The 20,057-nt window shown below is 51.6% G+C and overlaps 1 protein-coding gene across 1 annotated transcript in view; it reads right to left on the reverse strand.

Moving 5' to 3' along the window:
• CAMTA1 (calmodulin binding transcription activator 1) overlaps nt 1-20,057 on the reverse strand; it is a 292,757-nt gene that overhangs the window by 203,572 nt on the left and 69,128 nt on the right. The window contains exon 4 of the mRNA XM_054222808.1: nt 14,334-14,401. Coding sequence (XP_054078783.1) covers nt 14,334-14,401 — 68 coding nt within the window. The remainder of the gene's footprint in view (nt 1-14,333; nt 14,402-20,057) is intronic.

The following is a 20,057-nucleotide window of genomic DNA, read 5'->3' on the forward strand; positions in this document are numbered from 1 at the left end:
TCTACGTTAACTGCTCGCCAGAAGACGGAGACGGACAATCCCGATACACCCAGAAGTTTTTCCGGGATTGGTAAACCCACGGTTTACATAAAATCCTTCTATGGCATTGTTGGGCCCTAAACGCTCTGGGTGCGCAGCTCTCGGAGGAAATTACACGTTTATGGGGCTTCGCCATCTTTTCTGACGCCGAGTGCTCCGGACGCCTCGTGTCTCCCCACCTTCGCTTACAGCACCGCGCTTACGGCGGAAACAAGATTATTTTAGCGAATCAAAGGGCAAAGCTCGTATCATTATAGTGAGATGAGGATGCAGGCTTAGCGCACCCCGACACCCAGCTCCCCGCCATGGGACCCCCGGGACGGGAGCCTCCCCCCGGCTCCCCCGCCATCCCCGCGGGATCGCCGGGAACGGCTCCCCCCACCAGCCCCAGCCCCACAGCTCCCTCCCGCCCGCTCCCAGGCGCTGCCATCCCACACAACCGCCACAGCCGAAGCGTATTCGAAACCCGCTTTCTGAACGCGCCAAGCCTGGAGACCCCCCTCATCACTGAGACCCAGTTAGGAGCTGTAATTGCGCTAACGCTGGGCCAGAGTTTCACTTCCTAAACCTTGACCAAACTATGGTTAATATCAGCGAGAAACTAAGATTAAGTGTTAGCTTCCACATAAACCATATAATCTGAAAGAGAAAAAAACCAGCCTACCTAATTTATCTTTTGTCTCTATCACCGGGAGCACTCTATCATCCGTGAAAAGGGCAGAAAGCCCTTTCCGACAGACGCCGCCGGCTCCAGAACAGTGATGTGACGACCGCGAGACCGTGCCGGCCTGTCGGCTGTTTGGTTGGTTTTGAATTGCTGAGATTAATGGTATCAAACACTTGAAGAATCTCCAAGGTTAAGGACACAATTGTGACCGTGATCCCCCGTTGGGGATAATAATAACAACGAATAACAGCGGAAAAAGTAGTAATACGCTGTATGTCATAGTTTTACCTTCATCTGAGCAGGCGGAGGGACTGAACTGCTTCAAGTAAACTTGGTAATAGTCCAGAAAGTCCTGAAAACAAGTGTGGGGTGTTTTTGTTTTGGGGTTCTTGTTTGTTTGTGGGTTTTTTTGGTTTGGTTTGGTTTTTTTGGTTCAGATGAGACCTCTTCTGAAGTTGTCAAAAGGCTGCATTGCCATTAGTGTCTGCTAAACAGTAGGAAGCAGGATTAATCATTAAAAATAGATTAAGAAAAAAAAATAAAACTAAAATGCACCATTTGCTTGTTAGTTTGACCGTCACGAGGTGACGTTCACGGGTTTACCAATTTACCAGTTTGAACGTCACGAGGCCGTTCAGCAGAAAGGGAACAGGGAAGCAGCACCGGGAGCAGCACAACAAAAGCAACAGCCACTTTCTGACCGACGGAGCTCCCGCGGGAACAGCAGCACCAGAAAACTCCAAAACAGAAGTGGTCAAGCCTTGATCTCTTCCAGAGTGCTTCTCTTTGCAAAAATCTTCTTGCAAGAGGCAAAGATGAGGATTTAAGAAAAAATATTAAAAAAATCCCAAACCAAAAGAGAGCGGGGAAGGGCACCGCGGAGCTCGGCAGAGCCAGTTGTGGCCCAGCCTGCCGGGACCCAGCCGGGACCAGCCTGGCACCAGGAACCTCTGCAGCGGCTCAGCCCAACAGCAACAACCTTTAAAAAGTAATTAAAAAAAGAATTCCGCGAGAGTAGGAAAGCCTGACCAGCAAAACCCTGCTCTGTGCCACGTGCATCTCCAGGTCCATCGCTGCATCTCCCGGGTGCTGGGGTAAGCAGCCGACAGCTCTTGTACCCAACTCCCAAAGCGCTGCTGGACAAACTCTTCGCTTTTGAGAAAACATACGTTTTTCCTGTGTGCCCGATCACACACAAAGCTCAAGCAAACGGCGGGCAGGTCAAACAGCGGCCCAAGATAACTCTGCTCTGCTTCTTCCTCACTTCCAGAGGTGGCTGCCCCGAGCTGCAGGGTCAGAGCCGCAGGCAGAGGTCGCAACGCGGTTTCTTTTAAGTTATGCAATACAGAATACGGCAAGAATACGTGCATTGGGATTTTTTTTCCAATTCCACCAGCGCTTAAAACAGTTGCTCCTCACCAGCTAAACCAGTAATTCCACCAGGACAATCCCGCGGCATCCCCCGGGGCTGACACCGGGAGTTCCCCATCGCGTCCCCTCCCGCGGCGGCTGCAGTCACAGCCCGCCTGCGCCAGCCCCGGCTGCGAGACCTCACCCAGCGTTGGGGGTTTGTGTAGAGGGGGGGGACAGAATGAAGGAGGTTGTACTAATGTCCCCTCAGAGCTGGGATCTGTGCAACGGCACCGCGGGCTTTTGAAGTGCCTACTGTTAAACTTCAGGAGTCAAGGAGATGGGAGGGAGGATTGAAGAGAAGAAGAATATGAACAGAGCGGCGTTTAGAAAAGCTTGGGAGTAAAACTGGGGGGGAGAGAAGGAGGCAGGGCAAGGAAGCGGAGCCACGGTTATACAATCCCCCAAATCTTTGACATCCTAAATTTAAAGCGGAGCACAAAACAACGAACCGCTGTTCACTCACCGCACTTATCAAAGGGCACGATTTATGAAAAAAATGAACAATTTAGAGCGGCATCTTCGAAGGCGGTCTGGGATTATACACATCGCTGAGAGGGGAGACGTGTCCCCAAAGCGCACAGTGCCGGGCGGCTGCCGTGGGCGCCCAGACGCTGCGTTTCTTGTCCCTGCCCAGAAGCAGGGGGAAGGTTGGGGCAGTCGGGGGGGGACACGGGACAAACGGAAGCCCCAGCCAGTGGGACAAACCAAACAAAATCCCCAAAGCCACAAATCGCAGGCTTCTCTCCTCTACGGATGCCCTTCGTGTTTGAGGATGCTGTGCTGGACACTGTCCTCCTGAGGATTTTTCCCAATCGGACCCCTGAAGAGTTCCTAAAATAACCAAGTTTGGAAAATTTAGGACGGCAACTTGGGTTCTGAACACAGCTTGTCTGCGTTCCCAATTCCGGTGGGAACAAACGGATTCAGATGCCAGAGCAAAGGCCTTGATGGGTACCTGGGAAGTAGCGACGCCTCGGTGGCGGCCGCTCAGGAGCCGTTGCATCCGTCCCGCGCGTGTCGGGGCTGGACAGAAGCGTTCAGCGGCAGCACCCACATGGCACAGAAGCAAACGCATCAGGAAAACAGGGTGCGAGAAGTCAGCAGCCAGATAAGTTACGACTAAGGCGCTGGCAGCTCACCGCCCAGCCCCTTTCTCTCTCCTCCGCAACGTCAGCGTCGCTGCCTGTAAAAGTTTCCCTCTGAATATTGCAAAGTAGAAATAAGAAGCAGGACAGTGAAAAATCCTGACTGTGGGCTGTGTTTCACCTTAGTGTTTGCGGCTGGGACAACGCGTTGCTCAGAGCTGGGTCCCCCCTTACACACAAAATGTTTTCTTGGTAACTGGTCCAACAGTTTCAACTTTTCTTAGCTGCTCGCGAATCCTGTTACCCAGCAAAGACTTGTACCAGGGCTTTAATTTTCTCACTGTAAATAAGCCCGGGAACTTGGCCGGACCGTTCCACAGCCACCAGCAGACCCAACGGCCAGAGACTGGCAGCACAGGGGCAGCCCCACGTCACAGCCCGGGGTAGGGCTCTGCCCGCCGCATCCTGCCCTTTCAAGGGATCCAGACAAAGCCTTTGCACCATGTTCGGTGTTAATGCCACCTTGGGGTGACACGGAGACGGCCGTCCCCGTCGCGGGAGCAGCACCGTGACTCCTGACGCGGGGGCAGCTCCGCGGCCGATGAAGCATCGGCGCTGCCGAAGCCTTCGCAAAAGCGAGCGACCACGGCCCCAGCCGCGCTGCCCGGTTCGTGTCCGGCGAAGGCAGCTTTGGACGAGCTTTGTGAGGCTGCAGAGAGAACCGATGACACCCCAGATAGACAAGTCAAACAGATGCTCCTGGACACGCTGCCAAAAGAAGTTTTGTCTCTCTCAAGAAAACGTACAAAGGTTCTCCTAATTCCCACTTCACTTCCTTTACTTGTAGCCCTGTAAATCGGCTCCTCATACCCTGTTTGCTCAGTGCAGCAGCAAAGGGCAGGAGGAAACATAGGAGCCTTTTAGCCAGAGACAGTAAAGTAAAAGCGAGGGAACATCCCACAAACACCAAAGTCAATTAATTCACTTGTTACAGAGTGAGAGTCCTGCATAATTTGTCCTTTGAGTAGTTTATTTTAGCTAATTGCTTATCCAGCAGGAAGATCTCCCCTGCATGACCCATTTGCTGCGCAGGAGGCTCAACTGATGGGAAACGAATGGTGACCTTCCAGAGGGGACCGGCGCGATGGCGCAGGGATGCTCCGGGCACCGCTGTGGTCCTCAAACCCACAAGGAAACGACGCAGACCACGGAGGTAGAGGAACACGCCAAGAACCTGCCAGCACCACGTGGGCAGGGTGGGCACTGGCTCCCCCTTCTCCAGGGGAAGCCACGGGAGATCATGGCTCCCCTTTCCTGGGCAAGCGAGTCCGTGAGGATGGAGAAGAGAAAGCGGCAGATAAGATGCCACACGTGAGGCTTTGCTCCCACCTCTGCCATCTCCAGTGCTGCAATTCAAAGCTACGCACGCGCCCATCACATTTTACAATAGCGCTTAAAACAATACAACAGTTTCACTTGTCAATAGCGTGGTGGTTCTGCCATCTCCATCGCCCCCTCCGCTTCTCCACTGGTGTCAGACAAAGCACAGACAAACCCAAATGGCTTAATACCACATTGGTGAAATCCTCCGGTTTTGAGTGTTACTGGCTGACAAACCGCGCAGAGAGCTGTCAGACCTGCTAACCGTCCTCCAGCCAGCCGAAAGATGGAACGAGTACAGATGTTATTGGTCTCATTAAAATTTTGTAAATTAAACAGCGAGAGGGAGCAGCCTTATTTATCTTAATTTAGTTCATCATTGACATTTATAAAATAAATACAGAAACGATACTAGGGGCACAATTCAGCCTGACTGGCAGCAGCAGGAGTCACACGCGCTCCGATGAAGCACGGGCAGGGATGTGGATGCTGCTGGCTGCCGGGAGAGGAGCCGGACGATGCAGCTGATCCCGCGGGATCCACTGGTCCCTCTCCCCTAACCCCCCCCGTGCTGCTTGGAATCCTGCAGCGACCATGCCTGTGCACCAGGGTCTGTCTGTGGAGATGGACATTGGCAGCCCGCAGCACCCAAGGGTCAGGTGTGACAGTCCAGCGGTCCCTGGCTCCATCAGAGGAGGAAATGTCTGATTCCTCACGTCCACCAATTCTCTATTTTTGATCACAAGAAGCCACAAGCCCACCTCCGCAGCCGTACCCGGTCCGTTGGGTGCGTACACCGGCACCCGGCTATTGCCTGGCCCTCCCAGGAGGAGCTGCCTCTATCACTGACCCGTGCTCAAGAAATGATCATCGCTTGACTGTTTTAAAAAATATAGCCACCGCCAAGACGGGCGATGCTGAAGAGGAGGAGGAGCGTGAGGCCAGGCTCGCTTCGAGACTGCTTGGGCCAGCGGTTTAAGAGTCACCTCCAAGGAGACAACAGGATTTCTGGCAGGAAAGCTTCCAGCTCTCACATTCCACCGGGAGGCTTGCGATGGGCTTTTACTGCTGCTTTATTTCCCTCAGAATCAATAGAAAACAATAATCCTACGGCCAAACGTAAATCACATCGCAAAAGTTGGCAAATCATCACGTGGGACGCCTCAGGACCAGGCCTTTTATTTAATTCCAGAAACAGCTCCGTTAATGATTCAGCAGCAGCAAAGAGCAGTGATGGCTCCAGCCGGACCTTCGGGGACAGCACAGCCCGGGAAGGGGCCATTTCTCCCAAGAGGCAACCCCATCGGCACGGGAGCTGCAAGCTCGGGCCAGGTGGAGAGACGGAAACCCAGCACCCAACAGGCTAAGGAAAACGGGAAAGTGTTTACCCTAATTAACAAACTTCCCCCCCCCCCCCATAAACCATACCCAAAACTGGCAGAAGAATCATATCGTTTTACATTCTGCCAGTAAATTACAGGAAACAAAAAGGCACAGTGAAAGTTATCTGAGGGTGTGAGATTTTAAGGTACATTTTTAATTAAAACAAAAAGACCAAAGCTGCGATGTAGCGTCATAAAGCAGATAATTTTACAGCTGGATGGTCTCCCTCTGATGTACTTGAAAACCATTTTTAAGTGACATAAAGTTTAACATACCGGTACATCTGCCTACCCACTAGATTCTACACAGAATTTAAAATTTAATTATATTAAAGTATTGTTACAGCGCGTGTAGCAAGAACGCCAACCAAGTGTAACTCCAGGAGAATCTTTCCCAGATTTTTGTAAATCTGTGTTTCTCAGGACTGAAAAATAAAGATAAAGCGCCTCAGCCCCCCGTACCCGTGCTTTCAGCCGTTGCACTCCCGCTCACCCACCGACGGCTCCGCGCTCGGGCCGAGGGGGTTCCTGCTGCTTGCCGCGTTCCCGGCCGCCCGCAGAGCGATGGGGGCTGTGACAGCGGCGCACGTGCATCCGCAGAGCCTCCAGCCGAGAGCCCGGCTCGGGAAGCCGGAGCTGCCATCCCTGTTGCCACATTACGCACAGGGCGTCTCCCACAGGATTCTCCTCTAAGTGCAAGCATGGGACGTACAGATCCTGGAAAACAGTAAAGCCCCATGGAAATGGAGCACCGCAGGCGTAGTGGTCTGTGGGTGAAGCCCAGAAAAGAATCAGCAGCAAAATGGAAAAATAGGTCCCTCAGTACCCGCGGGCGGTAGTTTGAGAAGGACGGTCACGATTAGCTTTGTTATAACGTTGATGCTGCAGAAGCCCAGCAGGGACCAGGGGGCTTTGAATCGGTGCCTTAGGAAAGGGGAGGGCGAATTGCAGGATACCAAATCTGAATTATCAGCCTGGAGAACTGACACCAGCTTGCGGAGCAGCGAGCAAGGGGCCGGGAAGACGAGCCGCAGAAAGAGCCGTGGGAAGGAGAGCCGGCAGCCGCCAGCAGCACCTCGCACCAGCATGGCCCCCACAGCACCCTCAGTCCAGTAATTAAACCCTAGAGCACCACCTGCACCGCGGCTGACAAACCCCCCTCGAGGGCACTGGTGCACATCGACCGCCGCAGGATGTGGCTGAAAAGGCTCAGAGGGAAGGGGAAGAAACAGAAAAGCACAACGGGAGGCTGAAATTCGCACCTCGCAGCAGGAGAAAGGAACCGTTTCGCTGTTTAGGTACACTAGAAACCAAAGTAGAAACTCCTAGCACAAGGGACAGAACCTTTCGGGAGGGGAAATAAAGGCATAATTTCACGTTTCCCTAAGAATCCAGGAAGACCACAACCCCTTCGGAGACATCAAAGGGCTCCACAAGCCCAGCAGCCCGCACTCGCACAGCACGTGCGCCGGCCGAGCGCAGCAGCGAGGAGGTCAGCAGAGCGTTCCTCACGCCACGCCAAGGCAAAGGCCTGCTCACTACCCACAAACACTGCTATTCAGCACCAAAAAAAAAAAAAAAAAAAAAAAAAAATCAAATCAGCCTCCATAGTCAGCTCCTCGTCTTCCGACAAATGTGGTCTGTTACACAAACCAATCCCTATTCTCCCCATGGCGACAGCAGCTCCCGGCTGCGCTGCACAACACGGGGCGCAAAAATCCTCCCCCCAACTCCCGATTTCCAGCACTCGCTCGCTAACGCACCGATGAGCAATTCAAATCCTGCCGTATTTGCCATCCGTACGACACCGTCCCTGCCCAGCAGGTGAAGCGCCCACCCCCTAGACACAACGCACCCCTCCACCGGACCCTGGCCGTGACGCCTGGCTCCAGCCCGGCATTCCGACCTCAGGGACAGATTTCCCGCAGGGTAAAAACTTTGTCAATAAATAATCCCCCCAAATAGTTTATTTTTAATCAGCTGGTACTTGCAGGCCATTAAGATGCAACAAGCAGTCTCAGGCACTCTTTCTGTACGTTGTTTTTGATGCAGAGAATATATTGGAAAAAATTAGAGAATATTATTAAAGGTTAATTATGAGCAACTTAAAGGTTATTTTTGCATATCTCACCTCCTGGACAAAAGATGCTTCTTCATTACCATACCAGAATATAAATTAAGTTGCAAAGCCTTTAAAATGCGACCAAGACTTTAATTCTGTTGCTGTTTAAAACAGTACGAACAAATAGCAGTTTCCCTGGCCCCGCTGCAGCCTCTACGCACCACGGAGGAAAGGGCATCTCCAAAGGGGCCCCGCAGCGGCAATTAAACCCTCCATCCTTCCCGGCTCCCTTCCGCTGGAAGCGTAAAACGCATGAAAATACCGGATGGTCTGGCGGGTCTGGTTACGGCCATCAGGAGCCCCAACCCAAAATCTCTCCTTCTGCATTTTTACCTTCCATCTGCTCTCACCGGGACAGAGGCAGCTCGTCTCTCGTTTGGCTCGCAGCCCACGAGCCCCCGATCGCGCAGTCCACAGGCGGGGGGACACCAATTCCAAGCAGCCCCCGAAACGCTGAGCATCCTCCCACCCCCACACGTTTGGTCTAGAAATAGCGAAGCCTGCCCAAAAATTTGAATGTCGGTTTTGTCCAAAACCGAACGCCACATATTTTCCTTGGCCGTATCTATGGAAGGGAAAAGCTCACCAAGCCTTGCTGAAGGCAGACAGTAGCTTGCTGAATAATTTAATCGCTTTATTATCAGATAATTGCTTTTTCTGATAATTCCATGTTTTCTAGGGTTCTCTGCCTCTCCAAGGGACAATGCTGCAGGACTGTGTGAAGAGGAGGGGGAGCCTTCGCACCCCAGCACCGATGTCGCCAGCAAAGCCGGGTGGCAGGGACAGGAGATGTCCATGCACATGGACCAGCCGTGGAGCCAGCACCTTTGAAACCGCACCCAGCTGATGCGTGGCAAAGTCGGAGCCGGGAGACCACAGGCGGTGGCTGCAGAGAGACGAGCAGGCTGGAGGAGCCAACCTTCTGCATGCGTGCCAGGTGAATCCATGCATAAGGGATATATGAACATCTCGCCTCGGTTGTCCAAGGTGGCCAGTACCTTCTCCCACAGCGGTGCAGCTCTCCTGAGCCGACGGTTAAATACAAAGGGAAACCAGCTCCCACGCGCTGCCCAGGCTGGATCAGTCACGGGAGGGTTTGCATGAAATACTTGAAGGCCATCAACTGATCTGGGCCAGGGCGTCCCGATGGCCCCCAGTGATTCTGCTGTTAGGTCACGTTAAAACAAACGGGGTGAGCTGTTAAAGGAATTAATTATTGGCATCTCAACACCCCTGGACCACAGCAGCTAAAAATCTATACGAATCAATACCTCTTAAAACCATCTCTGTACTGTTTATCCTCTTCAGGGAAAAAAAGGAGTAGGAAATACTGAGAGCAGCGAGAAGAAAGCGTTGAGAGTCATGAAATCTTTAAAGTGTAAAGAGAGATGTGCCACATTTAGCAGGGATTATGTCAAGCAGCATCCCAAGCCAGAAAGAGCTGACAGCACACACATTGCCTTTGATGAAGGAAAAATAGGTCATACGAGACCCAAACACGTAAACAGAGCTTCCAGCAACACAACCAGAAACCCAAAATTTTGGCACCACGCATGGGCGAGGGTGATGGTCCTGGATTCCGTGGAGAGTTCGAGCTACATGAGAAAGCACGGACCTTTAAAACGTGCTTTGAAAGTCTAAACAAGGTTTCAAGAGTATTTTTATTTGCAAGAAGCACAAGGGGAGATGGACAGAACTTTTGCCATCGACCGCAAGCTCTGGCCTTGCCGCGACCTCCAGCTCGCAGGAGCTTCTCCCCAGCACGGAGCCGCCCGCTCGTCCCACAAGTGCCACCACGTCCTGGCAGCAGCATCCCCCCGACAGAGCGGGACGGCTCCTGCACGGGGCGCACCCGAGAGCCGCCTCGCAAGGCAACGGCCTAACGCAGTAAATTAATTCCAAAGCACAATTGTTTTCAATCTTCATTTACACCCAACCTTAGTTAATCTCACTTTAATGACAGAGGAAATGGAAATTCCCTTAATGAAACAAGTTATGAATATTTATTACCCTATTTTTTACCTGAAAATTGAATAATTCAATTAATTTTTCTATTAATTATTTAATACAAAGTTAATATACTCCAAGATCCAAACTTATATTTAAGAAACCCCCAATAAAGATATCCAAGATGAAGTACTTAAGCTGGACTGACGGACAGGGAGGGAGCGGGACGCGCTCCGGGGGCGATGGGCAGTGGGACGGGGAGGAGGGGAGGCTTCGGGGACCACGTTCATCCTGCCCCTCGCCACGGAGCGGGGTCGGTCCCTGGCACATCCCTACAGCCGAGGGATGGGTGGACGCTGACCCCATCCCCGGCAGCAGGGCTCACCGCACACGGCCACGCGCTCCAGGGAGATGGAAACCTTTCTTCTCACTTTTACATCCCCCCCGGCGGTTTTGCTGAAACAATAATTGTATTAGGTTTCCCTGCCATGCTCCCTCTAAATCTCATTGCGGACCGGTACCCTCGGCTCCAGCCTAGGCTCGAGCCCACATTTAACATAACAAATTGAATTTCTCAGGAAATTTCAAAACTCTGGAGCCAGCAAAAATTGCTAAAAAAGTAACAGAGGGAAACAACGATCATTGTGAGTGCATTTTCAATCGGGAAAAGTGATTTCTAACCAGTCTAATGTAATCTGCATCCCCTGTTTGAGCAACCAGCATCAGCAAAAGTTGAGGTGAACAGAGGGTAGAACAGCCCTCCTCCAAGCCGTGATGTCTATGAGGAGAGAAAGCCAGGTTACTTATTTGTTCTGCTTTTTGGCACATCCTTAGGACCTGAGCCGGGTCACTCTTCCCCGAAGTCTGGGCTCAGTGCGGGGCTGCGAAGTGCCCGGTCCTGGTCTCCGACGCGGGACGAGCCCTTCCCTCTCCACCCAGACGTGCCAACGGAGCTCAGAGGGTTTTCGGTGCTGCTGCCGCTGTTACGAACCGGGTCCCGACACCTCTGTGATTTATTAGGTTGGGATCTATCAGTGGGAAACGCCGCCCAGCCCGCTGTCCCTGCCCATTACACCAAAAGCGACACTTGTTTTCCTGAAGCCAGGAGAGGGGAATTAAAATGCTAGAAGTAACTCAGTAGGTAGCAGAAGTAAAACTGAATTACCCCAAATGGATACTGACGGCGTATGCAAATCGCTATTGATTTGTCGGAGCAGGCTGCCACCCAACCTTTTTTTAGTTGCAGAAATATTAATCACTGCCAAGTCTCACTGCCTAAAAATGGCTTTTCGGCTCTTTCCGGGCTGAAAAACCTGCATCTGGGAATTTCCCCAGCCGCTTCGCGTATTAGTACGAGTGACGGCTTATCACAGTGTCAGCTTCCCGAAACATTTCCCAAGAAACGCTTATCTTTTGGGCTTTGCAAGGAAGAAACAAGAGCTTGGTACTTGCTGCACAGACACTCAAACCCCTCTGGTTTTGTGTACATGCAGCAGAAACGTAAATGCAATGCAGTAAGGGGCACAAACACATCCGAATTGCATTCCCCGCTGGAAAACTAACCTTGCAGCTTCTGGGCGCGGCCAAGGCTTTTCAGTTGCCTGGGCCTCACTTGTGAAACACAGGTGAAGCTACACCCGATCGCTCAAGCGTATTTTTCAAATACTCTAAATGCTAACTGTGGAAGGCACTAGGAACCAGATAAGCAAAGTATCTTCATCTAGCAGAACGCTTCTGGACTAAGAAAGTCGGCTTTGTCATTGAAATTCCAATGTAAATAACAATTAAGTTCTACTTGATATACAAATGTCAAGTAATTTTTTTTTTTGTCGTCATGATTTGCATTTAAACTTGGAAATGTCAGAGACTTCAGCCTTGCTGCATTAGCAGAAAGCTTCCCCAGCTCACCCTGCTGACTGGAATACCCGCTGCGGATTATCTGGCACATCATCAAGTAACCAAACACCATTTCAAGGAAACATCAAGGTTGATGCCTTGCGAGGTGTACTTGTTAATTTATGTTGATAAACTGGAGCCCTCAAAAGACTGTTGTAATAATATTCCAGTGTATTTATATCAGCATATTTTACCAACTAGTTTCATTCAACAAGAAATTTTGTTTAAAAAAAAAGCAATTTTTGAGACCTTTAAAAGCTTTCCCGTAGCTCCTCTACTGCCACCACAATGGTATCATAAGAGGGTTCCTCCTCCATCCACCACCAAAGCGGTATCTCACCAGCACCGCACCGTGAAGGTGGAAACTTCTTCATGAGAAAGAGATGAAGACATTCAAAATGGCAGGCACGGCTCGAAACCAACCCTTCCTCTTTTGCCCCCTTCTGCACCAGCTCAGCAACCCAAGAAGTCCAAAGCTGGCTGCCGGCAGGTGACACCGCGCTGGGCCAGCACCTCTGCGGGAGCCTGACCTGGATCGCAGCGAAAGCCCATCGCCCACGTCCACCATCAGCCAACAGCTCCCCAAGGGCATCGTCCACGGCAGCGATCCACCCAGCAGCGGTGCCTCAGGTCACACCATACGTCACCTTATTAAGGAACTCCAGAAGTATCAGTGGTGCAATTCATTTTTATGAATTTTCTGAGATGAAATTAGCAGCACCCACAGCAGCAAACAAAGAACGGGGAGTGTTTCAGTTCAGCGACGGATCAATGTCATTAATTCTGTAATACCGAGAGCCCTGATTGTATGAACTCAGCATTTAACTCTTCCCATTAATTTTTGTACTTAAAAAAAAAAAAAAAAAAAAAGGAAGAAAACTAACTCAACGATTTAAGAAGGTCCTTGAACAACCATCACAACCTTCCTTCTCCTGGGACATTATTTCTTTCAAGTGTAAGCACACAAGAGGAAGGTATTGTAGTATTAATCACAAACTTATTTTCATGTATTGCCTGTAGCAAACCGAACTCTTAAAATCATAAAGACACCACTACAAAAACATTTATAATCTCATATCTTTAATGATGCCATGTATACCCAGGCTAGTTATTAAGTTTTCTGACCACTTAATAGGCTTATCGGGCAAAGGTTCAGCAAGAAATTATTTCGCATTAATTCTGGAACTTGGATTACCAGGTCAGAAAAAAGCCTTCTCTAATATTATCGTATTACTTGCTGTCCTGCAGCCAAGAAGGGGATGAGACAAAGCATTTATGCGCTCGCCAAGGAGAGACTCTCGGCTGCCGTCAGCGGGAAGGGTCCATCCAAGGGCCCTTCAGCCACCACAGCAGCTCTGGCTCCAGAGAGCCGTTTGAGAAAGCAACCGGCTTCAAACATTTCCCTTCCCAGGTATTACCGATCATTTAATGCAACAAGGAATCGCGTTACTTAAAGATGCCACAAAACCTACAGAAGCGTCTGGGGAAACAAACAAATCCTAAACTGACAAAGCTCTCGTTTCCCTGTATTTCATGAAGAGCAGGTCCTGCTGCCCTGCCCTCCTCCTCCTCCTCCCCCGCCCTCTCCTCGGAGAATCCACCGGCACTATTCCTTAGGCTCAACACCACTCCTTGCGTCTCACTGCAATTTCTCCCCCTGCTAATTGCAGCGGGAGGCGATGCCAGCCCCAGCAATGCCTCTGCCTGGAGCCCCCCGCACGGCCCTGCACGCCGACGGGACACGGGATGCTAAAAAGCAACATTAGAAAACAGGAGTGCTTTGTGTTAGCGAGACGTATGGAAACTTGCGAGCCCAAACCGCAGGAAAACATCCGCAGCCAAAACTTCACATGTCAGTTCCCAGGGAAGAAGAGGAGTTAAACATTTATGGCAGCGTGAAGAAGACGTGACATTTACTGAATAATAAACTGCAAACATGTCTGTTAATGCGGCTTTTTGGGATCTCCTCGCCATCAAACACTTAACCACAGCAAGAAAAACACCAAAACGCAAACAATCCCCGCACCTGCACATTAAAACGGGCAGAGCACTGGGGAGGGCTTTGCGTCTTTTAATTTATTTAAAGTTGGAGGCTGCAGGGAGCACCATCAAGACAAATAGCCCGTGACCTCGCTCAGAGGCTCTCAAACCCGCCCATCCGAAGGCATACAATTAAATCCTGAACAATCGGGTTAAAACTTTAACCTGTCAAGACTGCAGCTGTTCCATTTTTAATCAATCTGATTTCATTCAATAAAATGCTCATTAAGTCAATTAATGAGAGTTTGGTGTCACAAGCCATCAGGCATGACTGGGAGTTTTCACTCGGTGGCCAAGGCATTGATTAGCGAGCCAAGTCATCAGCAGAATGAGTCAATGCGCTGAAGCACGAGCAACGTTACCTTGTTTTAGGGGAAGTTGTTAGCCATTCTTCATGCTTTTCAAACGTTATTAAATAAGCTGCAATTTCCTGAAAGAGAAACGCAGAAAGAAAAAAAGAGTTATTTGCATGGCTCTGTTGGAAACGGGAAACTTTTATAACCGAGAAGTTTTATAAGAGACAAGGAGCCGCCAGCCCCAGGTTAGATCTCAGCTTAAATCAGGCTCTGACTGAAATAGTGCGCTCGGTCAACGTTTGTATTCGTGCCCCCAGAGGCAGACTTGAATAACCTAACGAAGAGATGCAAATGAGGAAAGGCATTAGCATTTTCCAGCACAGACAGTTTGCTGGTAACTTTGGTGACCGCAGCATCGCCGAGAGCCTGGCGTTACGTCAGGAGGCAAAGGGGAGGGCAGTGACAACACGGACACGGCAAGCTAAATTAAATATTTATAAATAGAACAGCATCACTGCAGAGAGAATTACTGAATTATTAATCGTTGCCATAAAAAGCCAGCGGGTGACATCAACATAAGTCATCGTTCCCACTTGCAGGAATGATACGGGCGATTACTTCCAGATCAGAACCGATTTGTTCACAGGAAATTATCGGTGCCAGCGAGATAATTCACGCCGGTGCTTGTTCACAGGCCTGACGGCCGCGGGACGGCCGCCCATCCATCCCCGCGGCAGCGCCCGCATGGCTGCGGGGCCACGGACGGGCCGAGCATCCTCGGCAGCGCTGGGGCCATCCGCGGCCAGTGGCCACCCCTAACCACGACGGCTGCTGTCACCACCCCAGCAACGTCCCGACACCTGGGGATGGCCAAGGACCCTGGGGCGGCAGCCCACAGGCCGCTGGAAACACGCTTTTTTTCCCCCCCTAGAAACAAGCTTTTTTTCCCCTTGTTTCCTGCTGGAAACAAGCTTTTTTTATTTCTGAGATATACTCAGAAATACATAGGGTTTTTTGATGGTTCTCTTCCAAAAATTGCCTCCCAGCTGGGTCCAGAGTCTCCCTTCTCAGCAAGGCCTGCAACGGCAAAAGCTCAGCAGAAAGGTCAGCGAAGCCGCCTTGAATGTTCAATTGCCTCCAATCCGACCCCAAACCCGCCTGCAGTTTCGCCTCCGGAGCTGCTGCACCAGACGTGTCCGTAGGCTGCGCCATCGCCAAGGTACCGCACGCGCGAGAAACGGGCCTTTCGACCAGGAGGTGATCTTCTTTTTTTTTTTTTTAAAGATAGTTCTATATAAGGGTTGTAGCTGTATAGTACCAAAGCTAAAAAAATCCACAAAGCTCTCCAACCAGCTGGCCCAAGCATCTGCTAGAGCCACAAAATGCAATTATATTACTCCCAAACGAGACGTAAAAATATCTTGTTTCCAATACTCTTGGTTTTAAGACTCATACTTAATGTCCTCCGGGTATTGCAGCGGTGCCAGATCTCCGTGTTATGTACTTTATTAGAGTTGTGTGAATGTCATATTAATGACTCCTAACCAACATGTTTACACTGCAAATAAATTCTCCCAGAATCCACCGCCGCACCCCTTGTTTCCCAAGCCCAACTCGGCCTTTTTTAACGATGCCGGCAGCAGCAGAGGAAGGAGCAGAACTGCTTCTATGTGAGCCAGGAGGAGGAGCGGCGACACCGAGCTCTGAAAACACCTCTTCGTAATTTCTGGCTAATTGCTGCACAAAATTCAATGTCGCAATAACCCATCACAGCCCTCCACCAAGACATGGGCCATGACACAGCATCCCCACGCGCGACCTTCCCGGAGAACACGAACCCTGTGTGTCTACAGGAGCCACAGCTGAACGCGGCGCAAGTGCTAAACCTCAGAGGGGTCTGACCCAGGACTCCACCAGGCTCCCGAGAGCCATCGCCCATCGCTCCCATGCACCGGCTCACGGCTTCGACGCAGGGTGCAAGCTGTAGGAGCCAACCGCTGATTTTACACGCATATATATATATATATATAAAAAAATAAAATACTCTGCAACTAAAATTCTTCATAAAATTATGAAAAAAGATCTCAGCTTTTTTTTTTTTTAAAGCCAGTACAGTATTTCCACCAAATGTGCTGCGCTCTGCAGAATTTTATTCCCAGCCCGTCCCGCGTTACGTCCTTGAGTCGCTGCGTCCCAAACCCGCGTCCCCCCGCGCCGCGCAGCGAGACGAGCACCGGGGAGGGAGCATGCTGTGCATCCCCCCTGACACACAAGTCCCCCGGACGCTCCTGCCGGCTGGTCTGGATGTATTTACAGAAGCAAATCCCTTCGATGCAGAGGTGGAGCTGGCAGATTCACCCTCAAAATCCTGCAAAAATAGGCAGGTTGGGAAGGGGGAGGGTTAAGATTAGCATAGGATTTTCCCTATTCCTACTAAAAATCAACTTGCTGTAAGGAGAATAAAGCAATTTTCAACTTTTGTGTCTGAATAAACACATTGCTGCAGCACAGAAATCCGAAGTATTTCAGGTAAACAAACACGACTCTTACCCGCGGCTTCCTCACTTCGTTCCTTCCAGCCGGCCCATATCCTGTACCCTCGGACCCTTCCTCCCAAATGGCCACTGATGGAGGAGCCGTGGCAATGAGATGCTCCCGTTTTGGGGCAGAACGTTTGTTTCCACGCTGCTGGGCCGGGCCTGCCTGGGGAACGTGGGCAGCCCAGAGAACAAGCTGCCGTCGATGCCACAGGAACGCGGGCACCCACCGAAACACGGGGGTGTCTCACCGGGACGGTGAGGGACCTGCCCCCGCCGCAGGCAACGCCAGAGCTCCAACCGGGCTCCAAGCTGGATCTTCAGACAACTCAAAAACATCTCATTCAATTCTTCTAACAGGATAAAAGAAGGAACCCGCATCAACGAGGATAGGAGCTCCCCCAGGCTTTCTGCTTAATGATATATTACAGCCTGATTTCCCTCCTCCAGAGGAAATACCTTGGATAACAAGGAAAATCTAGCTCACGGCAACGCTATAAATTAACACGTACAGCAGAGAGACAGCGAATCCTCCACGCTGCCTTCTGTGCCCTGAGTACTCAGAATTACCAGGAGTGGCATGCAAATGGGGCAAAAAAAAAAAAAACCCACCAAAAACACTCCACCCCAAAAATAAAAGCCAAACGAAAGAACACCTGCTCGTCTGCTTACCCTGCCTGTGCCCGCCTGCAGCCCCGTCGCCCCGAGCACCGCATCCCCCACCAGGACGCCTCGGCATCCCCAGCACCGCGAGCCACCGCGCTCTCGGCCCCTCCGTCGGGGTTGGGGGGGAGCTGAACCGGGCAGGCGGAGTCCGAACTGGGTCCGGTGCCAGGAGAGCTGCTGCCGCGGCGGCTGAGCGCCATCCCAGCCCCACAACCCGCCCCACGCAGGGGAGAAACAAGCAGAACTCCCCGTTTACGGTTTGACACCCATGTGCCAACTTCTGTCACTACATCAGCACCGAGACTGGGAGAACAATCTCCCGTCTGCCACCTCCAACTGGAGCGGAACCGCGAGACGCGGGTGACTCAGTGATGCTCGCGGCGAACACTCACACACGCACACAAAACCAGGCAAAAAGGCGAGTTTCCAGTGAAAGGCACCAGGGCGAGCCCTGAATTGGCGCTGCACAGCACAATGCTCATTTCGTAAAGGACACCGGAGGAGTTCGGGAGCACGGGCACCGGCAGCAGAGGAGCTCAGCAGCGAGAGGCCCCGGGCAGCGCCCGCGGCCGGGATGGAGAACACCCATCCCAGGGAGGGGACGTGCCAGGGACGGCTCCGCTGCTGTTGGCAGCAAAACCCCTTTAAATCCTCTTCTTTGAACCTTCTGCTTTCTGTAACGTCACGACTTCGTGTCCATCGCCCAGGACAGTCCCAGCAAATGGCAGACCCCGGGGCTGGCAGCCACAGCCGGGTCCCACACGCCGCCACAGCTGCTCCGGTGCTGGAGCCAAAGGAGATGCTCCTCCTGAGGAGCCGAGCCGGCAGCACGCACAGACCCACAGCTCCCCCAGCAAAGCCCAAAACAAGACAAGGGCGAGCCCCAGCAGCTCAAGCCATAAAAAAAAAAAAACACGTTGTTTTTTTTAAAATCCGTCAGCATGGTGAGGAAAGCACCACCTGCGAGACACAAACACAAGGCTGAAGTTTGTGAGAAGTCCCGCAGCCACAGGCAGCGCAGAGGGGGCTGCAGCTGGGAGCCGTCGGCACGCCGAAAACCCACTATCAACACCCATCCCGAGCAGCCCCAGTTTGGAAGTTTCCCTCCTGAACACCACGTCCCACACAGGTTCTTGCAATAAATTAATTCCTACGGAGTTTTTGCTATACACAGGTTGGAAAAAAACAAATCCGAAAGGCCCAGAAGAAAGCGGTCAGACTAACGCTGATGTTTGACCAGCGGTTTGCAAGGGACGCTCTGTGAAAGCGCGTGCGTCTGCTTTGGGGCACACACAGGGCCACTAACGACGAGGCGGTGGGTGCCCGTCAGCTGCCGGGGCAGGTACCCCCTCGTCACTGCAACACCGCCCTTCCTTCAGGAACGGAGGGAAGAAATAGATTTATCACTAGAAGACACAAAGTCATTAAATAATTAAAAACAAAACTACAGGCACAATAAAAGACCTCTGATAAAAAAAAAAACCTGCATTTTAATGCGCGTTAATTCCCCTAATGATTCGCTCTGTGTGTCTTCCAGGGTCAAATCAATGTCTTCACCAAAAAATTCAATTACATCCCATTCATCGTATCTTTGGAGCGAGGCTATTGTTTGCTTTTGTCTCCTATCAAACCCTTTCCGGGCTGCCTCTGGCCCGAGATTACAAACAAAAGGCAGCGTGGCACCAGCAAGGTCAGACGAGACAAAGCCCGGCTTTGAAACCCTCGGCTCTCCCCCCTCAGCCTCGCTGTTTAATTATGAAGCGAGCGAAGGCAATGAAAGGACGCGTGCCACGAACGCCCACCTCATCGCGGCTGGCGACTCCCCCAGCGCTGCCAGGGTGCGCGGCGCTGGGGGACCCCGAGGCCACCCGAGAGCATCTCCGTGGGCGAGGGCCGGCAGCCCATGGCCGGGACGTCCCACCAGCCCCGCATCCCGCCGGAGCCCGGCCGTGGAAACAGCGTCAGCGGCAAAAGCGAGCCCCCGTCGCCGGGAGAGGCCGAGAGACTGAAAGTCGCACAGACCCAGACCCGTTCCTGACCGTGCCCGACGATTTCACGGCGACGCTCAGCACATGGCTTTCCCCCTAAATGAAAGCCTGCAGGACGGAGCCCTGTGGTCATCGCTCGCAGGACGCTGGTGAGGAAAAAAGGCTTAATTTGATTCGCTAATGGAAACGCCCCGTACAGCAATTGGATAATTTAACACTAAAATCACATGAGTTATGTTTTATCCTGAACTCGGCCATGTAATTCAGTGGTTTGATTCACACTCTGTTGCTCAGGCTGAAAGCATTTTATATAAATGAACACGTATTTTTATTTTGCACGCTCACATTGTTTGGAAGAAAAAGTTATAAAAAGCTCTGAAATTCGCAACGAATACCCCTGCCTGGCAGAAGCCAGTCTCCAAATCCAAATTTCGGCCTGGAGGAGGTGCAAGGGAAGGCTCTGGCATGGGACGCAGGCGTTTAGGATGCAGCTGTGGCTAATCGGGATTATCGCTGTCCCAGAGACGGCCGAGGGCAGCGGCTCTCTCCCGGCTCGACCCCCCGCGGGTCATCTCTGCACCGTTCGAGGGGACCAGCGA

This window comes from Rissa tridactyla, chromosome 16 (assembly GCF_028500815.1).
Source record: "Rissa tridactyla isolate bRisTri1 chromosome 16, bRisTri1.patW.cur.20221130, whole genome shotgun sequence".
In the NCBI taxonomy this organism is placed as follows: Eukaryota; Metazoa; Chordata; class Aves; order Charadriiformes; family Laridae; genus Rissa; species Rissa tridactyla.